The 17,145-nt window shown below is 45.8% G+C and overlaps 6 protein-coding genes across 7 annotated transcripts; 2 read left to right on the forward strand and 4 right to left on the reverse strand.

The window, feature by feature from the left end:
* The first annotated feature begins 190 nt into the window (after nucleotides 1-190).
* LOC6527239 (coiled-coil and C2 domain-containing protein 1-like) lies at nucleotides 191-4,122 on the forward strand. 2 transcript variants are annotated; one of them, XM_015198153.3, is made up of 6 exons: nucleotides 191-375; nucleotides 451-2,049; nucleotides 2,106-2,537; nucleotides 2,596-2,747; nucleotides 3,372-3,516; nucleotides 3,585-4,122. In XM_015198153.3, exons 1-6 carry the CDS (start codon nucleotides 319-321, stop codon nucleotides 3,702-3,704), a joined length of 2,505 nt encoding a protein of 834 aa, XP_015053639.1. In that variant the 5' UTR covers nucleotides 191-318; the 3' UTR covers nucleotides 3,705-4,122. The 2 variants fall into 2 exon arrangements, with proteins under 2 accessions (XP_015053639.1, XP_002088333.1); XM_002088297.4 differs by having other exon boundaries at nucleotides 192-375; nucleotides 3,426-3,516.
* Nucleotides 3,754-6,483, reverse strand: LOC6527240 (alpha-L-iduronidase). Its single transcript, XM_015197683.3, has 5 exons — nucleotides 6,337-6,483; nucleotides 5,775-6,262; nucleotides 5,296-5,713; nucleotides 4,250-5,205; nucleotides 3,754-4,191 (listed from the first exon to the last, which is right to left on the reverse strand). The coding sequence occupies exons 2-5, from the start codon at nucleotides 6,229-6,231 to the stop codon at nucleotides 4,112-4,114; spliced, it is 1,911 nt and encodes a 636-aa protein (XP_015053169.1). The 5' UTR covers nucleotides 6,232-6,262; nucleotides 6,337-6,483; the 3' UTR covers nucleotides 3,754-4,111.
* Nucleotides 6,484-6,526: 43 nt separating this feature from the next.
* Nucleotides 6,527-9,304, forward strand: LOC6527241 (gustatory and pheromone receptor 32a). Its single transcript, XM_002088299.4, has 4 exons — nucleotides 6,527-8,814; nucleotides 8,871-8,933; nucleotides 8,992-9,081; nucleotides 9,160-9,304. Exons 1-4 carry the CDS (start codon nucleotides 7,678-7,680, stop codon nucleotides 9,241-9,243), a joined length of 1,374 nt encoding a protein of 457 aa, XP_002088335.3. The 5' UTR covers nucleotides 6,527-7,677; the 3' UTR covers nucleotides 9,244-9,304.
* Nucleotides 9,291-13,786, reverse strand: LOC6527242 (endoplasmic reticulum transmembrane helix translocase). Its single transcript, XM_002088300.4, has 7 exons — nucleotides 11,643-13,786; nucleotides 10,677-11,586; nucleotides 10,422-10,618; nucleotides 10,212-10,354; nucleotides 10,014-10,146; nucleotides 9,816-9,959; nucleotides 9,291-9,758 (listed from the first exon to the last, which is right to left on the reverse strand). The coding sequence occupies exons 1-7, from the start codon at nucleotides 13,650-13,652 to the stop codon at nucleotides 9,639-9,641; spliced, it is 3,657 nt and encodes a 1,218-aa protein (XP_002088336.1). The 5' UTR covers nucleotides 13,653-13,786; the 3' UTR covers nucleotides 9,291-9,638.
* A 355-nt stretch (nucleotides 13,787-14,141) lies between these two features.
* LOC6527243 (dynein axonemal assembly factor 4) lies at nucleotides 14,142-15,242 on the reverse strand. The gene is made up of 2 exons (XM_002088301.3): nucleotides 14,905-15,242; nucleotides 14,142-14,803 (listed from the first exon to the last, which is right to left on the reverse strand). The coding sequence occupies exons 1-2, from the start codon at nucleotides 15,069-15,071 to the stop codon at nucleotides 14,248-14,250; spliced, it is 723 nt and encodes a 240-aa protein (XP_002088337.1). The 5' UTR covers nucleotides 15,072-15,242; the 3' UTR covers nucleotides 14,142-14,247.
* Nucleotides 15,243-16,349: 1,107 nt separating this feature from the next.
* LOC6527244 (exosome complex component CSL4) lies at nucleotides 16,350-17,117 on the reverse strand. Its single transcript, XM_002088302.4, has 2 exons — nucleotides 16,877-17,117; nucleotides 16,350-16,822 (listed from the first exon to the last, which is right to left on the reverse strand). Exons 1-2 carry the CDS (start codon nucleotides 17,030-17,032, stop codon nucleotides 16,367-16,369), a joined length of 612 nt encoding a protein of 203 aa, XP_002088338.1. The 5' UTR covers nucleotides 17,033-17,117; the 3' UTR covers nucleotides 16,350-16,366.
* Nucleotides 17,118-17,145: the final 28 nt, after the last annotated feature.

The raw sequence follows: 17,145 nt of genomic DNA on the forward strand, positions 1-17,145 counted from the left end.
AAGGTGGCTTTTTGTGTTAATTTATGTTTTAAAACTGAATCAAACTAAATATAATTGGATGTTGCTGTTGGTTGCTGTTCTATAAACAAATTTTTTTTTTTTTTTTAAGAATATCAGAACATTAGCAAAATTAGTAGCCCTGTGCCACTGACGTCACCAATTCGCAAAGACTTTCCTGCGTCACCTTTAGTTTCGCCACAGTGATCCCCACTCTGTTATTGTTGTCTGCAACTGAACGGTTGCGACGCAAATAATTAAAGGATTTAAAAGTCTTTATAAACTTAGTTTAGTTATTGAACAATCCCTAAACAGCCAAGGATGTTCTCCAGAAAGAAGCCAGAGCCAGCTAAAAGAAGGCAGCACGACTTATCGCAGGTAAGAGGAAAAACAAACAGTCTAGATCCGTCTATTTATTAATTATGACTCATCACTCTTGTCTATTGCATTTAGTTCGGTCTTACGGAAATCCCAGATGACTTTGATCCCAGCGCTGGATATGGAGACGACGATGGAGGTGACAGCGATTTGGAGGCAGAGCTGGCGGCCATAGCCGGCGGAGGAGCTGCCAAGCCGAAGCCCAAGCCCAAAGCAAAGCTGCTGCCCACCAGTGATTTGGACAAAATGATAGCTGACAGCTTGCGTGATGTTAGCGATGATGATGATGATGACAATTTGGAAAGCGATCCAGATCTCCTTGGCGAACTAAACGGAATCGGTGGCCTAGATGAGGCGGAGGAAGAGGAGCCTGCCGCTCAATCACCCGCTGCCACTGAGGAACCAATTCAGACCTTTCTGCCGACTACGACTGTGGACACATTAAGCATTATCAAACAGCGTCTGGAAATGTACAAGCTGGCCGAGGCCAATGCCAAGACTGCCGGCGATTCTGGCAAAGCAAGGCGTTTTGGAAGAGGACTCAAGACATTACAGGATCTGCATAAGCAGGCAGCGGCTGGCAAGTCCATCAACGTGGATGACATTCCACCTGAAGTCAGTGTAAAACCAATTGGCGGCCAGGCTCCACCAGTGCCTGCAGAGGAATCACCAGCTCCCTCCACTCCTGCTTCCCCTCCGCCTGTGCCAAGTCGTGCAGCCCCCGCTCCACCAACACCCAGCCCACCAGTGGAGCCCACAACATCTGTCGCACCTACCACTCCCCCTAATCCTCTCGTGGCGCAAATGCGCAGTCGCCAGAACGACTACAAGGCTGCAGCACTGCAATCTAAGCGCAGCGGTGATACGGCTACTGCCCTTCAGTTCCTCAAAGTGGTCAAGCAATTTGACGTAGTTATAAAAATGTGTGAGGACGGACAGGAAGTTGATTTGAGTGATATGCCCCCTCCACCAGCCGAGTTCCTTGAATTCCTTAAGAGAATGCAAGAAGGAGGAGCTGCCGAAGCTGTCGCCGAACCTACTCCTGCCCCAGATCCCACACCTGTTGCTCCAGCACCCGTTCCAACAGCTGCCACAAATATGTTGGAGGCTCTGCAGCAACGTTTAGAGAAATATCAATCTGTGGAAGCGGCTGCCAAGGCAGAAAACAATAGCGGAAAAGCCAGACGGTTTGGGAGAATTGTTAAGCAATACGAAGATGCCATAAAGTTGTACAAGGCAGGCAAATCAGTGCCTTACGATGAACTGCCTGTGCCACCCGGTTTTGGACCTCTGCCCACGGCGGATGCTGCTCCTGCCGCGCCGACTCCATCGCTGCCCACTTCCCCTACATCTCCACCGGCAACGGCAAGTACTTCTGCAGGAGGAACTCCCTCCAGTTCCAGTGTGACGACACCTACCGCTCCTAGGAAAGCACCTTCACCTCCTAAGCCCAAGGAGCTAACCACACGCACGTCTGGAAATCAACAGAAGAACAATATTGCCGAACAGCAAATGAAACTGCTCCTCGAGCGCCAAAAGGAGTTTAAGCTAGCTGCTATTGAGGCCAAGAAAGCAGGAGAGATAGATCAGGCCAAGGAGTACCTTAAGATCTTCAAAGGATTTGATTCCCTACTTAATGCAGCCAGCAGTGGATTGCCAGTGGATCTCAGCACTGTAAGTTTTTCTTTGCATATTCTTTTTGCTTGCCTAATTCGTTCATTCTTTTCCAGCTTCCCGTCCCGCCTTCACAAAGGGATAATCTAGAAGCCTCCTTTGCCATTGTATCCGCTGAGGAATGCGATCCGACAGATGATATAGGCGAAATTGGTGTTCGCATAGAGGAGCAGCTGGCGAAGCAGCTGATGATGTGCAAAAATACCCGAGATCATCACAAGGCTATGGGCGATGTAGCAGGCATGAATCGGTTCGAAAATTTAGCTTTAACAGTGCAAAAGGATTTGGATTTGGTGCGATACTCAAAACGAAAGAATGAACCACTGCCAAAGTTTCACTATGAAAAGCGTAGCTTCAACATTGTCCACTGCAACACAGATCTTACAGACTGCGAGCTTGAAATTGTTGTGGTCCGGGGAATAAACTACAATGTGGCCAATCCCAAGGACGTCGATACTTATGTGCGCGTAGAGTTTCCCCTGCTTAATGTAAGTTAAAGCGAACTAAATTTATAGTTTCGCCAATTATTAATATGTAAACTTTTAGGATGAATCTTTCAAGACTAAAACCAACGTTATCAGAGACACTAGCAGTCCTGACTACGATGAACGCTTCAAGGTTGACATTCAGCGAGCCAATCGTCAGTTCCAGAGAATCTTTAAGCGCCATGGCGTGAAGTTTGAAATATACTCCAGAGGGTAAGTTTTCTGTATATAAACTAACTAGTTAGCACAGTTATTTAATCCGTACTAAGATGCTTTCCATGCATATTAATCTCAACTAACGGAGGCGGTATATAATTTTATTTACGCGCATTAATTTCCCAAGGAATACTAAGTATTGTTGTCTTATGAGTAATTTGCTACCTTTAGTAATATCCTTAACGTCAATCAGGTTATTATTATACAACAATCTTTAATATTTGTAATATTAATATACAAAAACTGATTTGGCATAGACAACTAGAAATTAGCAAACATTTATAAAATCGTTGGTCAGATGAATACCTATTAAATATTATTTATCCAACCTGTAGGTTTAGTTTGGGTATTAATTCGCCCTTCATATTATGTTTCAGCTCTTTTTTTAAATAATTTAATTTTTTCCCGTAGTAAGCATGTTCCTTTGGTCCTGTAAACAGTTTGTACCAGTCACGGCTTCAAGCACACATATATTTCACCGTATATGTATACCCATTGAACATCATTGATTCTCATAAGGAACATTTTAATGAAATATTTTTAAAAATCTTTACGCCTCAATTCCCAACAATTAAAAAAAAAAACAAAATTCATCCAATGCTACGCATTTAATATAAATAGCTGCAGTATAGATTGTTGTGGACTAAGTCGTAAACTGCCCCTGTGTTGTTTCAGAGGGTTCCTGCGATCGGATACGTTGATTGGAACCGTAAATGTCAAGCTGCAGCCGTTGGAAACCAAGTGTGATATACACGACACATACGATGTAAGCGCTTAATAATATAACATAATACAAAGAATTTCAATTTAATGATTCTCTTTCATTAAAATAAGCTAATGGATGGCCGCAAGCAAGTTGGAGGAAAATTGGAAGTTAAAATACGCGTTCGCAATCCTATTCTCACCAAGCAAATGGAGCACATCAACGAAAAGTGGTTGGTCTTGGATGCCTAAGGCTAAACAAGAACCAGAAAAGAAAATAAGAAGCGGACGCCCCTTGGGATTGTTCTCGATTCAGTCACTAAGTTATTTTATTGTAAATATCCCTCACAGAAAATTAATGTATCTACGTATGTACGCTTTTGCCGACTCCTTCGCAGGATGGAGGCATTTATATATTACGAACACAACACATATAATGTACTATAAATATCTTTATATATAAATACTATATGTATATATGATATTGCCGGCGTTAAGGCGAAGGCGCAAGTCCAGAAGATTGTGCCGGTGAAGTCAGTCCATTCCAAGAGAGACAGATTGAGAGTAGGAGCGGTCCACTAGCGCCTAGCCGAAACCTGATTATGTTAGCTTTCACATTGCATAAATATGTTCTTTTGATTTATAAACTGTTTGTTGAACTACAACTCCAGATATTCGACTATTTGTGAGTAGGGGCTGGTTTCATTAAACACATCCACACCCCGAACTTTGTAGAAACCTGTCGACAAAAAAGTATTTCACATGTGGAAGATGGGAATTCCTGAGATTCTGCTCACCATTGACGGATCCCTTGTCCCCGGGCGCATACTGAAAAGACGGATACGGCAGGTGCCATCCATGTGAGATGAGCATCCAGTCGGCGGAGCGACCCAGGTTGTCGCGTTCCTTGAACCACACCTCGTAGCTGAGAAGGCACTGCGTCGATTTGGGGTGCTCCATCCAGCTAATGAATACCTCTCGGTGAGTTACCTCTGCGATGGAAAGTTGCTGGGGTCGACGCAGCTTCGGCCAGGATGCGGAGCATACCCGGAGCAGCATCGCCCAGGGCAGTGGGATGCTGGCGGAGTTGATAACCAGCTCGCTGTTGTACTGCCAGATGGGTCCCGTCTTGTAGAGCCTAGGTGTTTGCGCCCTTCGCATCGCTTCCCTTAGAGTGGCGTTGGGATAGGCCGGACTTCCCGCCTGCCGCCATACGTAGTACGGATCCGTTTCCTTCGGCACCAGGAGCTCAGTGATGAAGGCGGACTCATTCGCTATCGACATGTTTAGTGTGTACTTGTGATGGAAGGCTGTCATCTTTGGTCCCGCCTCCTCGGGACTCAGAAATATTGTGGCCATGTATTGACCAGGACCGCCCAATCCGCCAGACACTGTACGCAGGACCTGGACGCTGTGCTTGGTATCCATATTGACCAGTTCCACGTCCGCAGCCCGGTTGCCCAGCTTCGCCAGCATTCCCAGAGCAGCGTATACGGGTTTCTGAACAAGCTGCGAGTGCGGCGGCTTGGTTTCGTTCATCCGGAAGTGGGCAAGAAGAGTGCGCTGTGTGAACTCGTAGGGATGGTAGCTAAGGAACGCATTGTCATGGCTAATGGACTCCAAACGACTGAGTGCACCCTCTGCTAGCTTGGCATGCCAGAACTGCATTACCGTAGATATCAGCGTGATTCCATACCGCACATCCGCCTGAAACTCGCGGGAGGTACTCCAACGTGCCACAGGATCGGCTTCACTAAGAGTTAAAAAAATTATAATTTTAATAAGCATTATTAAATTGATAACTAGACTGCAAGAATCTTATTTGTGTTAATGCATTTCTTACTCATTGGCCACCGGTAGTTGTTTGAGATTGGGATACTCCTCATAGATTTTAGCCATCAGGGAGAGCGAACCATTCACGATTTCCGTGGCAGTGCCTTCGATTCCCTTTCGATGGAAAGTCAGTATGTCAATGGGACAGTAAACCACTCTTTGGCTACATAGCTCCAATAGATTCCAGCAGAGCGGGTGCTTCGAGTCCTTAAAGAGTCCTGCAGGGCCGCGCAAGGAGCGATACATGGGCAGCGGAACCTTTCCGTCTTGGTTGTCCAGGTTTCCAGCCTTACTCAAACCCCGACGCACAGCCTGAACGTAATCCAGATAGGTGTGCGCCGTAAAATTTTGCTTGTTATACCCGCGAAGGTCCGGTTCATTCCACGTCTCGTAGCGCCAGTTGGCTAATCTGGAGGCACCGTGTCGTGCTAATATATACAAAGAAATCTATAAGTACGCATTTGAAATAAATGAGAGGGCATCGCTTACCAATCTGGTGGTTAATCGTGGTCTTAACCAAGTGCTCCCAGTAGAAGGATTGCTGCATGGGGTTTTCCGAAAAAACCCCACCCAGATTGCCCATCCACTCGAGAACAGGGGACAAGCGCAGTTCCTCGTGCAGGAAATCAATGAAGTCATCGAACTTGGAGAAATCATAAATCGGAATTCCGCTGGGGTCGTAATGCCAGAATTGAATCAGCTCCAGCAGCCAGTGGATGCGAATGTGGGTCACCGCGCCCACAGGCAATGCTGCAATCTGGCGGAGATTGAGTCGAAGGCCTGGATCGCTCAGGGCGGAGCTAATCCCCTCGTGATCGATCCGTCCGGCAGGACAGAAGCCCACGCCCGTCCAGAAGTGCGGCATTGTGTGATAGACCACATCCCCGCTGGTGTAGTGGGCGTGGATCCTGGCGAGCGTCGTCAAAAACAGGAGTAGCGACAGCATTCCGTGCGATGAGCGATGCGCTCGACTTTCTCTGCGGGATTAATGACGGGTTTTGTTTTGCCTTCGATTTGTCGATGCCGCTGCTGATAAGAGTGGCTCTCTCACCTTCCCTCCTATCTCTCGGTGTGTCTGTATCTGTCGGAGTGAGCTAAACCAAAAGCTAAAGCCGTGGCCGTGACGTCACGGGCAGTGCGTCACAGTGGGTTCAGTTGAAGCACAAAGTCATGCTTAACCCAAGAAGGCAGTCGAAAGAAATGGTTTTGTTAAGCCATTTCCTTTTTTTTATCCAATTAAATCACTTTTAGGTGGAACAAATAAAAAAAAGTTAAAATTTTTAATAATACTCTGAATCACGCTGAAAAATATTTTGCATCACTAGGCACTAAACATTAAAAACTTTAAAGACAGTTTATTATTTTGCTTTACCCTCATCATTAAAAATTCAATTTTTTGACTGAAGAATTCGCGGCAAGTCTGTTTCTTACGTTTCCGGCGAACGATTTCCTGACTCGGCCCACAGTGAGGCTTGTGCCGAAAGCAACAGCGTGCCCGTTTAGCACTCTCTCGTCACGAGTCTCTCTCCCCAAAAAGGTAAAGTGAAGTAAAGCTGGGAATGACACAAAAAAGTAAAGCAACAGCACGAGCCGCATTGAATTGCAATCCCTCATTGGGGGTGGAAAAAAACGTGGATGTGTGTGTGCGATGTGCGATGTGGAGATGTGTCCTTGTGTGGGTGCTCAGGGGGCGGAAAAGCGGAAAAGGTGTGACAAAGATAACATTTCACGCATCCAAGTGATAATACACCCATAACACGCTCATGTTACATATACCATCGGAGGGTGAACTGGTCCTCCAATTGGTTCACCATTCGATTTTATATTTATGGGATTTGTTTTGCGGGGATTACGCAGGACTTAAGGGAATCCTTATAAAGAAAACCCAAATATCGTCGTGACGAAATTGAGTAGACATTGCGTGGAATTATGGGAAATAAAACTATTAAGCAAAAGCAATAAGGTCTTAAATGAAATATGGAAGCATTTAAATAATCTTTATATAATATTAAGAAAATTAAAAGATTTAAACAAATATCGTCGTGAGGAAATTAAGTAGAAATTGCCTGGAATTAAGGGAAATAAAACTATTAAGCAATATAATCTTAAATAGAAATATGGAAGCATTTAAATATTCTTTTTATAATATTAAGAAAATTAAAAGATTTAAATAAATAATAACTCTTACTAAATATTAATTAGAAGTCATCCGTTTCCCCTCCGTTGGCAATATTCAATAATCCACAATGCCAACCAATTACTCTAATGGCAAAGTCTGACCCGTGACCCCAAGTGGGCCCAGAACACAATCAGATAGCTCAGACCGCACTTATACGAACGCTGGTCAATCCAGTTAGTCCAATCCTTTGGTGCTGTCAGTGCCACGTTGGCCATGTCCCCGAACACTTGGGTAATTGAAATGCCTACGCAGAAAGCGCGATCACATCCGTATCCGCAAAGAATCTCGCCGTACCGAGCACCCGGTTTGAACAGGGATGCCTTCACCAGGGATGCCCCACCAATGCCACCGAGGAACCATGATCATCCCGTTTTCGAGGACATTCGCACCATTTTATCCGTGCTCAAGGCCAGTGGCTTGATGCCCATATACGAACAGATCTCCAATTATGAGGTGGGTCCTCCGACCAAGACCAACGAGTTTTACTCCTTCTTCGTAAGGGGCGTGGTCCACGCCCTGACCATCTTCAATGTCTACAGCTTATTTACACCGATATCGGCGCAATTATTCTTCTCCTACCGGGAAACGGACAACGTGAACCAGTGGATCGAGCTGCTGCTCTGCATCCTGACCTATACCCTTACGGTTTTTGTGTGTGCCCGAAATACCACAAGCATGCTACGGATAATGAATGAAATCCTTCAACTGGACGAGGAAGTGCGTCGGCAGTTTGGCGCCAATTTGAACCAAAATTTTGGGTTCTCTGTGAAGTTTTTGGTAGGAATCGCCGCTTGCCAGGCGTATATAATCGTGCTGAAGATATATGCCGTGCAAGGCGAGATCACTCCCACCTCCTATATACTGTTGGCCTTCTATGGCGTCCAAAACGGTCTGACCGCTACGTACATAGTATTCGCATCGGCTTTACTCAGGATTGTGTACATCCGGTTTCATTTCATCAACCAGCTGCTGAATGGATACACCTATGCCCAGCAGCAGAAGCGCAAAGGAGGTGGAGCGCGAGCGAGGCGGCAGCGTGGTGACGTCAATTCCAATACCAATCCAGCTCTAATGGAACATTTCCCGGAAGACTCACTGTTCATATACCGCATGCACAACAAACTGCTGCGTATCTACAAGGGCATCAACGATTGCTGCAACCTGATTCTGGTCTCGTTTCTGGGCTACTCATTCTACACAGTCACCACCAACTGCTACAACCTCTTTGTCCAAATCACCGGCAAGGGCATGGTGTCGCCCAACATTTTGCAGTGGTGCTTCGCCTGGTTATGTCTCCACGTTTCACTCCTTGCTTTGTTGTCTCGCAGCTGTGGCCTGACCACCAGGGAGGTGGGCAACTATATCAAAGATAAGATCTCAATAATCATGAGTGTTTTTGTTTCAAGGCCAACTCCACATCACTAGTTCTGGCGAGAGTATATGCCAAGTCCAAGGAATATCAGAATATCGTAGGTTGCCGGCAAACTAAATGAGTTAAAATGATTTTCTAAGGGTTTTCTCTTTCAGATCGATAAATTCCTTACCAAGAGCATCAAACAGGAGGTGCAGTTCACGGCATATGGATTTTTTGCCATAGATAACTCCACGCTATTCAAGGTATCTTATTGATTACCAGATATATATTAATGGCATGTACTGGAAGTTCACCCCACTGAATTTTCTGTATATTTTTAGATATTTTCGGCCGTCACCACGTACTTGGTTATCTTGATCCAGTTCAAGCAGCTCGAGGACTCGAAGGTAGAGGACCCTGTATAAGATCAAACTTGAATGTACCTCTAAAACATTTGATAAATATGTATCGATCACGGTTTTTAAACTTTTCTCTATTTTATTAGCATTACAAATATTACGACAATTTCACTAATCGCATATACGGGAGTCGAAGTAATCGAAAGATTTCGATTTGTCAAATTAAAATTATATAGGCCGCCCGATAATACACTTGCCTGATAATACACTTTAAATGCATTATGTTGATTCTTGGATGAAGAATTTAAATATTTATGAAACCGACGCCATAAAACACGTTAAATTGTTGATCCTTAAGGGTATACAAATAAAAACAAAAGGGCTTTTTCTGTCATGTGGAACGTACGGTTTGCGCTGCTGTTACTTTACTTTTCTAGTATGTTTCTTAGTATAAAATGGTCCTAACAGTTCAGCACTTTAGATTTGCGACGCGTTTCCCCGAACAGGAATGAGCAAATACGGTCCAAAAGGAAAGCCCCGGCAATATCCAAGACTAGGACACCGAGCAAAGTTTTGCGGAACTGAAATAAATTCTTTTTATAACGTTTGACAATAAAAAAAAATAATCAAGTACTTACATCCGTTGGGAAATCAATTATCTCAAAGAACTCCGTCAGTTCGGGCGCCAGGCCCGTGGACAGAAGAATCACCAATGTAGCGGAAGCTCCGATGGCATACATCAGCATGCGATTGGAGCGCAAACTCTCCATGAATGGATGGCCCTGTAAATGTTTATGTTTAGTCTCCTGCGTTGTATGATAAGTCAGGGAACGTACCTTGTAGTTCACCGCAATGGTGGCCACTTGTAATGATAGGCAAATTATGTAGACCGTGCTGCTAACAATGTTCGGATCGTATTTAGTCTTCTCCTCGGCATCCATGTCAATATACAACTTTACTTTGCCCTCTCTGCGAAATAAATTATCAGTATAAATGCTTTCTTTTGAAGAACTTAATGCTCAAGCCTAACAAACCTAGGCGGTGCCAGAATGTTGGCTTGGCTGGTCAGGTAGTAGAGCGTTCCAAAATGCACAGCAAACTGACTGAGAATAGTTGATATCGTGTAGAAGTTGAAGATATTTGGCAGTGGAGCCACCTTGGATAGAGTTTTCAGCGGCTAGATAAAAAGCAAATGCAATTTGTTTAGTTATTATAAAAAAAATTTCAAAACTGTTGCGTAAAACCTTAGCTCGTGTGATGAAGAGGAAGCAGGCGGCAATGAAGATGCCCTGCATGGTGGCTTGGGTATCGCTGAACTTGATGCCATCAATGTAGAGTACGGATTGACAGTAGGCTTGAATGAGTGCGTTCAGCGCAAGGATCTTGAACATTTGGAGTGTGGTGACCAACGTGCATCGACCCTGCTTAATGATGTGGTTAACTAAAAATAAAGACACATGTAGTCGAAAAAATATATAAAATGGTTCAGTGATACCCACCGCACATGATTGAAGAGGACTTGCTGGTGAAAGGTGCGGCGATAGAGGCATCACCCAACTTGACCATAGTTTGCTCTTCCATGTCACGAAGGGCGCTTTGCAGACGAGCCTGTGTCTGGTTGATATGCTCCTGGCGCCGACGCAGTGCGCGCTCCCTGGGCGTCAACTGTTGGTTGGCATTTGCTTGTGCCTGAGCTGCTGCTGCAGCTGCATTGGCCGCCGCCTGCTGCTGTTCCTCCTCGGTGCGTTTACGCTTCACTGGAGCACTGGTCAGCAGGGAGACGCCCACGTTGGCGTGCTTAAGAGCTCCTACATCGTTGGTGCCATCGCCACACATCAAAGTGCAGTACCCCAGTTGCTTTAATTGCGTGATAACGAACTCCTTTTGTTTGGGTGCAAAGCGCGCACAGACCGTAATCAGTGGTAGTACTTGGCGCATATATTGCGGCTGATTCTGTTGCAGATGCTGCAATCCCTCTCCGGTAATGCAGAGATCGTGCGTGGCTAGCAAATGTTGAAGATTTTTGCTACCAGCCTTAGTATCCAGTTCGTAGGTTTGATCCCCGTCGATAGATACCCAACTCCAGCTGTTCCTGTTTTCCTGGTCAGACGGGGTAAGAATGATCAACTTTTTGCGGGTGAAGCGCAGTTCGCGGGCCACATGACAGGCGGTGAGCGGGCTGTCGCCGGTAATCATCACCACCTTGTGCGAGGATTGAATAAGCTCTTTGATCACAGATTTCGAATCGGGCTTCATGGGACAGGAAATAATCACGAATCCGGCAAATGTCAGGTCACACTCTACTTCCTCACGCTTCATTTCCCTAACTCTCTGAGCGCTCAGGGTCCCGAGATCCTTAATTCCCAAAGCCAAAACGCGTGCTCCACGCCTAGCATATTCCAAATAAACCTTAAAATACAATTTAGATGTAAACGGATATATTTTATGAATTTCAACTTGCATACCTTTTCATAGTCCGAGGGCACCTCGCGCAGCATCTTCTGAATGACCTCAGGAGCTCCCTTTACTGCTCCCAAATGTTTCACCTCATTGGAGTACGGCACTAGATGGCCAGCTAACACGGACATTCTCTTAAGTGCCGATGAGAAGTGATAGCGCTGGATGATCTTCAAGGGCTTAAACTGTGGTCGCCTTGGGATGACGCTGTCCATCTTGGTAAGCGTCCAGTCCACAGCTGCTAGAGTGGCTTTCTCAAGTGGATCCCCAACTAATCCGTCGTCAAGCAGAGCCAATGAATGGCAACAGGCGAGCACTTGAACCGTGTTCCCTTCCGCCTGGTCGATGGGGACACAAGCTCCATTGGGAGCCAGTCCTGCAATACCTTCCACCATCAGGTTATCCGTTGTCAGAGTCCCAGTCTTGTCGAAGCAGCAAATCTGCACTTTTCCCGCAAAGGGAATCCTAAAGGGTTCTGTACAGAACACAAACAACTTTGTTAGCTGAATCAGTGATGTGTTTACCGCCAAGGTCAACTCGATGGGCAAATCGGGCGGAATTATGGACGTGAGAATGAGCGTACACTCCAGGAAAAGCTTGTAGCGATTGCGCTCTGGATCCTCGCTGCCTTTAACCCACACATAAGATGCTGCGGCCACGGCAAATACCATCAGAAAAGCGATAAAGGCAAAGGTCTCTACGTTATTCTCCGTGGCGCGATTTGCGCCGAACAGGATTGTCCGCAAAAGTTTGCCCTGGGATGTGTTAAAGCCTGTACGGATCACATAGCCGATGCAACCACCGTCAGGAGCACGAAGCGATTCTTTTGTTGGGGCAGTGTGCTGTACAACTTTCGTGCCACCAAACAGCACAAATAGCTTTCCATCTCCTTCGGCATCCATTTCAACGTCCAAATTATCTAAGGATTCTAATGACTCCTTCATTAGTGGCACCGATTCGCCAGTAAGCATCGATTCATCCACAATGCAAGAGCCTCGAAGAATGACGAGATCGCAGGGTACTATGTTGTCATTCTGGGAGCGCGTTATCGACACCAAATCCCCGGGTAGCAGCTCATCGGATCCAAGGTGACGCCACTTGTTCTGACGAAACGCGTATATCAGGTAGGGTTTGTTGCCCATTTTTCGAATCTCGGACATGTTCCGGAGCTGCTGCTTTACAATAGTGCACTCAAAGGCTATTAGCATGAAGAGCGTGAACAGGGAGTAGTACCAGTAGTCGTCCATGCACCACAGTCCCACGGAGAACACTTGGAACACAAAGAAAGGTGCAGTAGCGCGTTCTATGAAAAGTTCGTGAAATTCAGGAACCACCATTTCCATTTCGTTGTTTCCGTAGGTGAGAGTAGCCCGCTTGACGGCCTCCTCGGTTTCCAAACCTCTAGATGTGGAATAGCTACTCAGTAGTCCATTTACCGGGAATTCGACGGCGCGGAATGTTTTTCGATCCTCATTCCAAACGTATTTGGTCTTTTGGAAAACCAAAAAATACTGCGTTGAGCCATCCTCCAGTTGGGAGGAGCGAATGGGTACGATCTTCGAATTGCCATTGTTGGCAGTGGGCACCACTTTGGCCAGCACATTGGCGCCGGGCAGCTTCACACGTCGGCAGGTAAGGAAGGCCAGCACGTGAACGCTCCAGTAGCAGAAGAGCAGCGTCAGAATGTGCAGAAAGGCTATCGCCAGTACGGCGATGAAGCCCACGTCATTCCAAGTTGTAGAATTATCCGTGGTTGTTTCGTTCTGGGTGGTTTCATTTTCCTCGCCGCCACTTACGTTGATCCACAGGTAGAATGCGGACAGGTAGAGTGGCACGAAGGGCAGCACCACACCGGTCAGCGGCGTGGGTATGCGCACATGGAGACTCACATATTGCACCAGGTCATCCAACTTGGGTAGCTCTTTCGCCCTGCTGGACTGCCGAAGCATCTCTGTGCCGTACGATTTCGTGTCTCCGGCGGCTCCTCCTGGGATGGCTGCTCCAGCTGCCTCGGTCATCGGTCTCAGATGGGTACTCCTACTGCTGCGCGTTGCCTGTGTGTGGTTTTGAGAAAATCTAAAGCACTTTTTATAGTTGTAATGTCATAGCGGCAAAAAAAATTGTGAAAATTCAAGCAACGTTGACAGGTATCAGCTGTTAAAGTATGTTATCGATGGAACCTATCAGTGTTGGAAATCCAGTATCAGCGATATGTTATCGGATTTTTAAATTCAAATTAAAGTTGTCATCATGTTGTAAATTTAATTTAGACGAGCCCCGAATAAATCAGCATAATAATATGTATTTCCTAAATGGCTTGCTAACTATAAACATTTGTAAATTTATATATGTATATTTTTAGAAACATATTTTGTTTCACTTGGATAATGTTACAACACAACTTTCAATTGATAATAAAGATATAAATTTGTAAACTTGTCACTTATATTTCACCAATAAGTGCAAAGTTATACTTTTGCAAACAATAGAATTGAAACCATCCAAAGTACTGATACAACTAAAGCAAACACCTGTAGATTTATTCGATGCAATAAGAAAATAGGAATCCTTAGAACAGTCTCACACACGCACGCACTAATTGACGTGAAACGCCTATTCATCCAGGCTCTCCATTGGCGACTGGACATTCGCATTGGGTCCGCCGGCGGCGGCATACGCCTTCTCCATGGTGGCCTGCGACTCCCGCTTCGGCGTGGTCCGCTTGTGCTGTGTGGTGAAGCTCACGTTGATCCGTCCGCTGCCACGAACGGAGCTCATGGGCGGGCGCATGAGGGGCGTGGCTAGGCGACAGGCGGCCGACGAGGATGGCGGATACTGCAGCACATCTGGCTTGGGCGCAGCATTCGCCTCCTTGCGTACATCCACCACCAGAGCCTCGCGCACCGAGTTCTCCTGGAACTGCTTCAGCCGGTCCCGCATAGCTGTCTCCCGCTTGATCTCCTTCTCGATCTCAGCCCGTCGCTTGTTGTCGTAGCGTTCCAGGGCCTTCTCGTCCCGCTTCTTGTTGCGCTCCACGATCAGGTCCGCGATCTCCAGGCGCTTCTGCATGAGTGCCTCCTTGTCCAGCTTCTGAAACATCTCAGGCCAGAGACCCTTCTCCTTTTTCACCAGCACAATGCGGGCTTCGTTCTTGAAGATGCGACAAAAGCTGTAACAAAGGAGTTTCATTGAATAGAGGGGTCGTGAACCATAACTCCACAGACACAGTTTTGCACCGGAACCCTTAGGAAGAGGGTAATCCCAGCTCACCTGGCCATCTCGTCGATCTCCTGGGCCAGATGGCGCTCAAAGAAGATGGGTGGATTGTTGAACTTCAAATACTGCGGAAGGAGAACAACGTCCGGCTTGCGGGTCACCAGTCGATTGAGTTCGATGGAGATCTTGATGTCCTCCTCCGTCTGCGAAATCTGTACCATGATGAGTTGCTTGGCTTCCCTATTCGTTTGCGCTGCTATTGCCGTGATTCTTCTGCTGCTGGTCTTCGACTGACAATAGGCAGAAAATTATGTTTTTGGGCTGGCCGGAACTGGGGACTCTACGACGACAACTACGACGTGGCCAACTACCCGCCCGACTGTTCACTTGCACCGCATGTATATTGGTCGCAATACCCCTCGATTTAATTTGAATATTAACCGGGGTTCGAACCACCGAAACGAGCCGGCTGCGTTTCCCATCGACCAAACAATGATTGGTTGTTTGGATCCCCCAGGACTCGCTAAGCTCCCTGCTACCACCGATCCACCTGTAACTTTTCCTATGCATTTGCATTTCTTCGGCAAGACAAGACACGGTGGCCTAGTCCCGGAGCAGCTCATTGCTCCAGGCTGCCTGCTCCCGTTCCTCTGATTGAATTAGTCGCTGCTCCTGCACGCGAAGCGAACTGCCACTGCTATTTGCTATTTGCATAGGAATAGTCATCCATCAACAACAGCTCCCAGCGACATTGATTGGCAACGGGTTACGGGTTTTTTATGACTCTGACGCCTGAGCCTTTATAACCTTCTATTTCTATTTGCGTTTATAATTCTTTTTTGGGAACACGTGCAATTGCATGTTATTGAAATTTGGTTTACTTGGAATAAGTACCTGTCCTTCATATTAAAAGTTTGTATGTTACGAACCCATAAAATGCTTGTGCGTGCATACATATATCAAGTATTAATTTATAAACATCAAATTTGTTGTTTTTCAAAGTACTTTAAACAAGTAGATGCCCAATTTCTTTAAGATGGCTGCCAAGTACATAGAGATCAATGCTTTTAAATTATCTCAGATCACTAACCTTAAAAACTGAAATTGCATGTCTATCCAATATTAAATTATAATCTGTTGTTGAAACATTATAACAACTCAAACATGATAAAAAACAAATTTAAGATAGGCATCAAACATAGAACTCATAACTATGGAAACCAGCTTGTCCTGACCTATTACAAATGACTATATATTTATCTATCCATTACAAGTTTCTCCATATTTATTTAGTTCTACTTAAGTATACATACATTTAATTAATGATTTGAAATGATGTAAATGGTCAAAAACCTAATTTTAAACGTTGCTATGGGGATAAGATGCCAACAAAAAATGGTATCCTATTAACCGTTCTCTGGTTGCCAGGGCATCAAATTAATTGGCTCCTAATCACTTATTAAAACATTTTTAGTTCCCAAATGAATTTAGGCTTCTGATTACCATTCGATTGGCCTTATTTCACAGCGTTTATTGAACTCTCAGGCAGAACTTTAGCCACTTTCCGTGGCTCCTTGATCGTGGTCTGGGGGCACTGCATCTCACTCCAGCCGACCGGAACCATGGGCACCCGTGTCTTTCGGTTATCACTGGCATATGCGATGACCACGCCGAGTTCATTTTCGGCGGTGGTCAGGAGGAAGGTCTGCTCCAGTTGGTTAATGACCCTGGCCAGGATCACATCGCCCGGCCGAAACGACTTGTAGATATCCACGCGATCTTTTTCGGTCTCTCGGACATCCTCCTTGCGCAGGAGTCCACGGTAGCTGCTTTCCAGCAGGACATTGCGTACGCAGAAAATCGCGCACTTGACGAATTTGGGAGTTGTAACGAGAACTCTGGCTGTGACCACGTCTCCGGTAGCTGGGATGGTTAGATGGAAGCCGGGCTTATGCACACTTACCACCTGGCACTGAAATGGAGATTTATTGCTTTTCAAGATCAATGAAATATCGGATATACTTACGTTTTCACCGGATTCTTCGATGTGGACAATTCCGGACTTCGAGGCGTAAATGTAGCCGTTTTGCTCGAAGGTGCCTATACCTAGGACTATGTTGTCCTCGGTTCTGCAGAGTCGCTCTCCTGGCAGGCAGACCACAGTTTCATCCTGCGCACTCATTTCTAGGGCAGAGACAGTTTTTAATTTATAAATTAACTAAATAACAAAGTCGCATCAACAAATGAAAACACATGTGGAGTTCAGAGTGACCAAAGGGTGGTAAATATTAGAAT

The sequence above is a fragment of the Drosophila yakuba genome, chromosome 2L (genome assembly GCF_016746365.2).
Source record: "Drosophila yakuba strain Tai18E2 chromosome 2L, Prin_Dyak_Tai18E2_2.1, whole genome shotgun sequence".
Taxonomy (NCBI): domain Eukaryota; kingdom Metazoa; phylum Arthropoda; class Insecta; order Diptera; family Drosophilidae; genus Drosophila; species Drosophila yakuba.

What these genes read in the sequence shown, in the direction of transcription:
- LOC6527241 (XM_002088299.4), top strand. Translation starts at nt 7,678, where the DNA reads ATGTCCCCGAACACTTGGGTAATTGAAATGCCTACGCAGAAAGCGCGA. An exon ending in GTGGCCTGACCACCAGGGAG is followed by an intron (nt 8,815 to 8,870) that starts GTGGGCAACTAT and finishes TTTTGTTTCAAG; the next exon opens with GCCAACTCCACATCACTAGT. An exon ending in CCAAGGAATATCAGAATATC is followed by an intron (nt 8,934 to 8,991) that starts GTAGGTTGCCGG and finishes TTTCTCTTTCAG; the next exon opens with ATCGATAAATTCCTTACCAA.
- LOC6527243 (XM_002088301.3), bottom strand. Translation starts at nt 15,071, where the DNA reads ATGGTACAGATTTCGCAGACGGAGGAGGACATCAAGATCTCCATCGAA. An exon ending in GAGATCGACGAGATGGCCAG is followed by an intron (nt 14,804 to 14,904) that starts GTGAGCTGGGAT and finishes CCTTTGTTACAG; the next exon opens with CTTTTGTCGCATCTTCAAGA.
- LOC6527239 (XM_015198153.3), top strand. Translation starts at nt 319, where the DNA reads ATGTTCTCCAGAAAGAAGCCAGAGCCAGCTAAAAGAAGGCAGCACGAC. An exon ending in GGCAGCACGACTTATCGCAG is followed by an intron (nt 376 to 450) that starts GTAAGAGGAAAA and finishes TATTGCATTTAG; the next exon opens with TTCGGTCTTACGGAAATCCC. An exon ending in TTTGAAATATACTCCAGAGG is followed by an intron (nt 2,748 to 3,371) that starts GTAAGTTTTCTG and finishes TAATATAAATAG; the next exon opens with CTGCAGTATAGATTGTTGTG.
- LOC6527244 (XM_002088302.4), bottom strand. Translation starts at nt 17,032, where the DNA reads ATGAGTGCGCAGGATGAAACTGTGGTCTGCCTGCCAGGAGAGCGACTC. An exon ending in TCGAAGAATCCGGTGAAAAC is followed by an intron (nt 16,823 to 16,876) that starts GTAAGTATATCC and finishes TCTCCATTTCAG; the next exon opens with TGCCAGGTGGTAAGTGTGCA.
- LOC6527242 (XM_002088300.4), bottom strand. Translation starts at nt 13,652, where the DNA reads ATGACCGAGGCAGCTGGAGCAGCCATCCCAGGAGGAGCCGCCGGAGAC. An exon ending in AACATTCTGGCACCGCCTAG is followed by an intron (nt 10,147 to 10,211) that starts GTTTGTTAGGCT and finishes TTTATTTCGCAG; the next exon opens with AGAGGGCAAAGTAAAGTTGT. An exon ending in TAATTGATTTCCCAACGGAT is followed by an intron (nt 9,759 to 9,815) that starts GTAAGTACTTGA and finishes AATTTATTTCAG; the next exon opens with TTCCGCAAAACTTTGCTCGG.
- LOC6527240 (XM_015197683.3), bottom strand. Translation starts at nt 6,231, where the DNA reads ATGCTGTCGCTACTCCTGTTTTTGACGACGCTCGCCAGGATCCACGCC. An exon ending in CACGATTAACCACCAGATTG is followed by an intron (nt 5,714 to 5,774) that starts GTAAGCGATGCC and finishes TGTATATATTAG; the next exon opens with CACGACACGGTGCCTCCAGA. An exon ending in CAACTACCGGTGGCCAATGA is followed by an intron (nt 5,206 to 5,295) that starts GTAAGAAATGCA and finishes TTTAACTCTTAG; the next exon opens with TGAAGCCGATCCTGTGGCAC.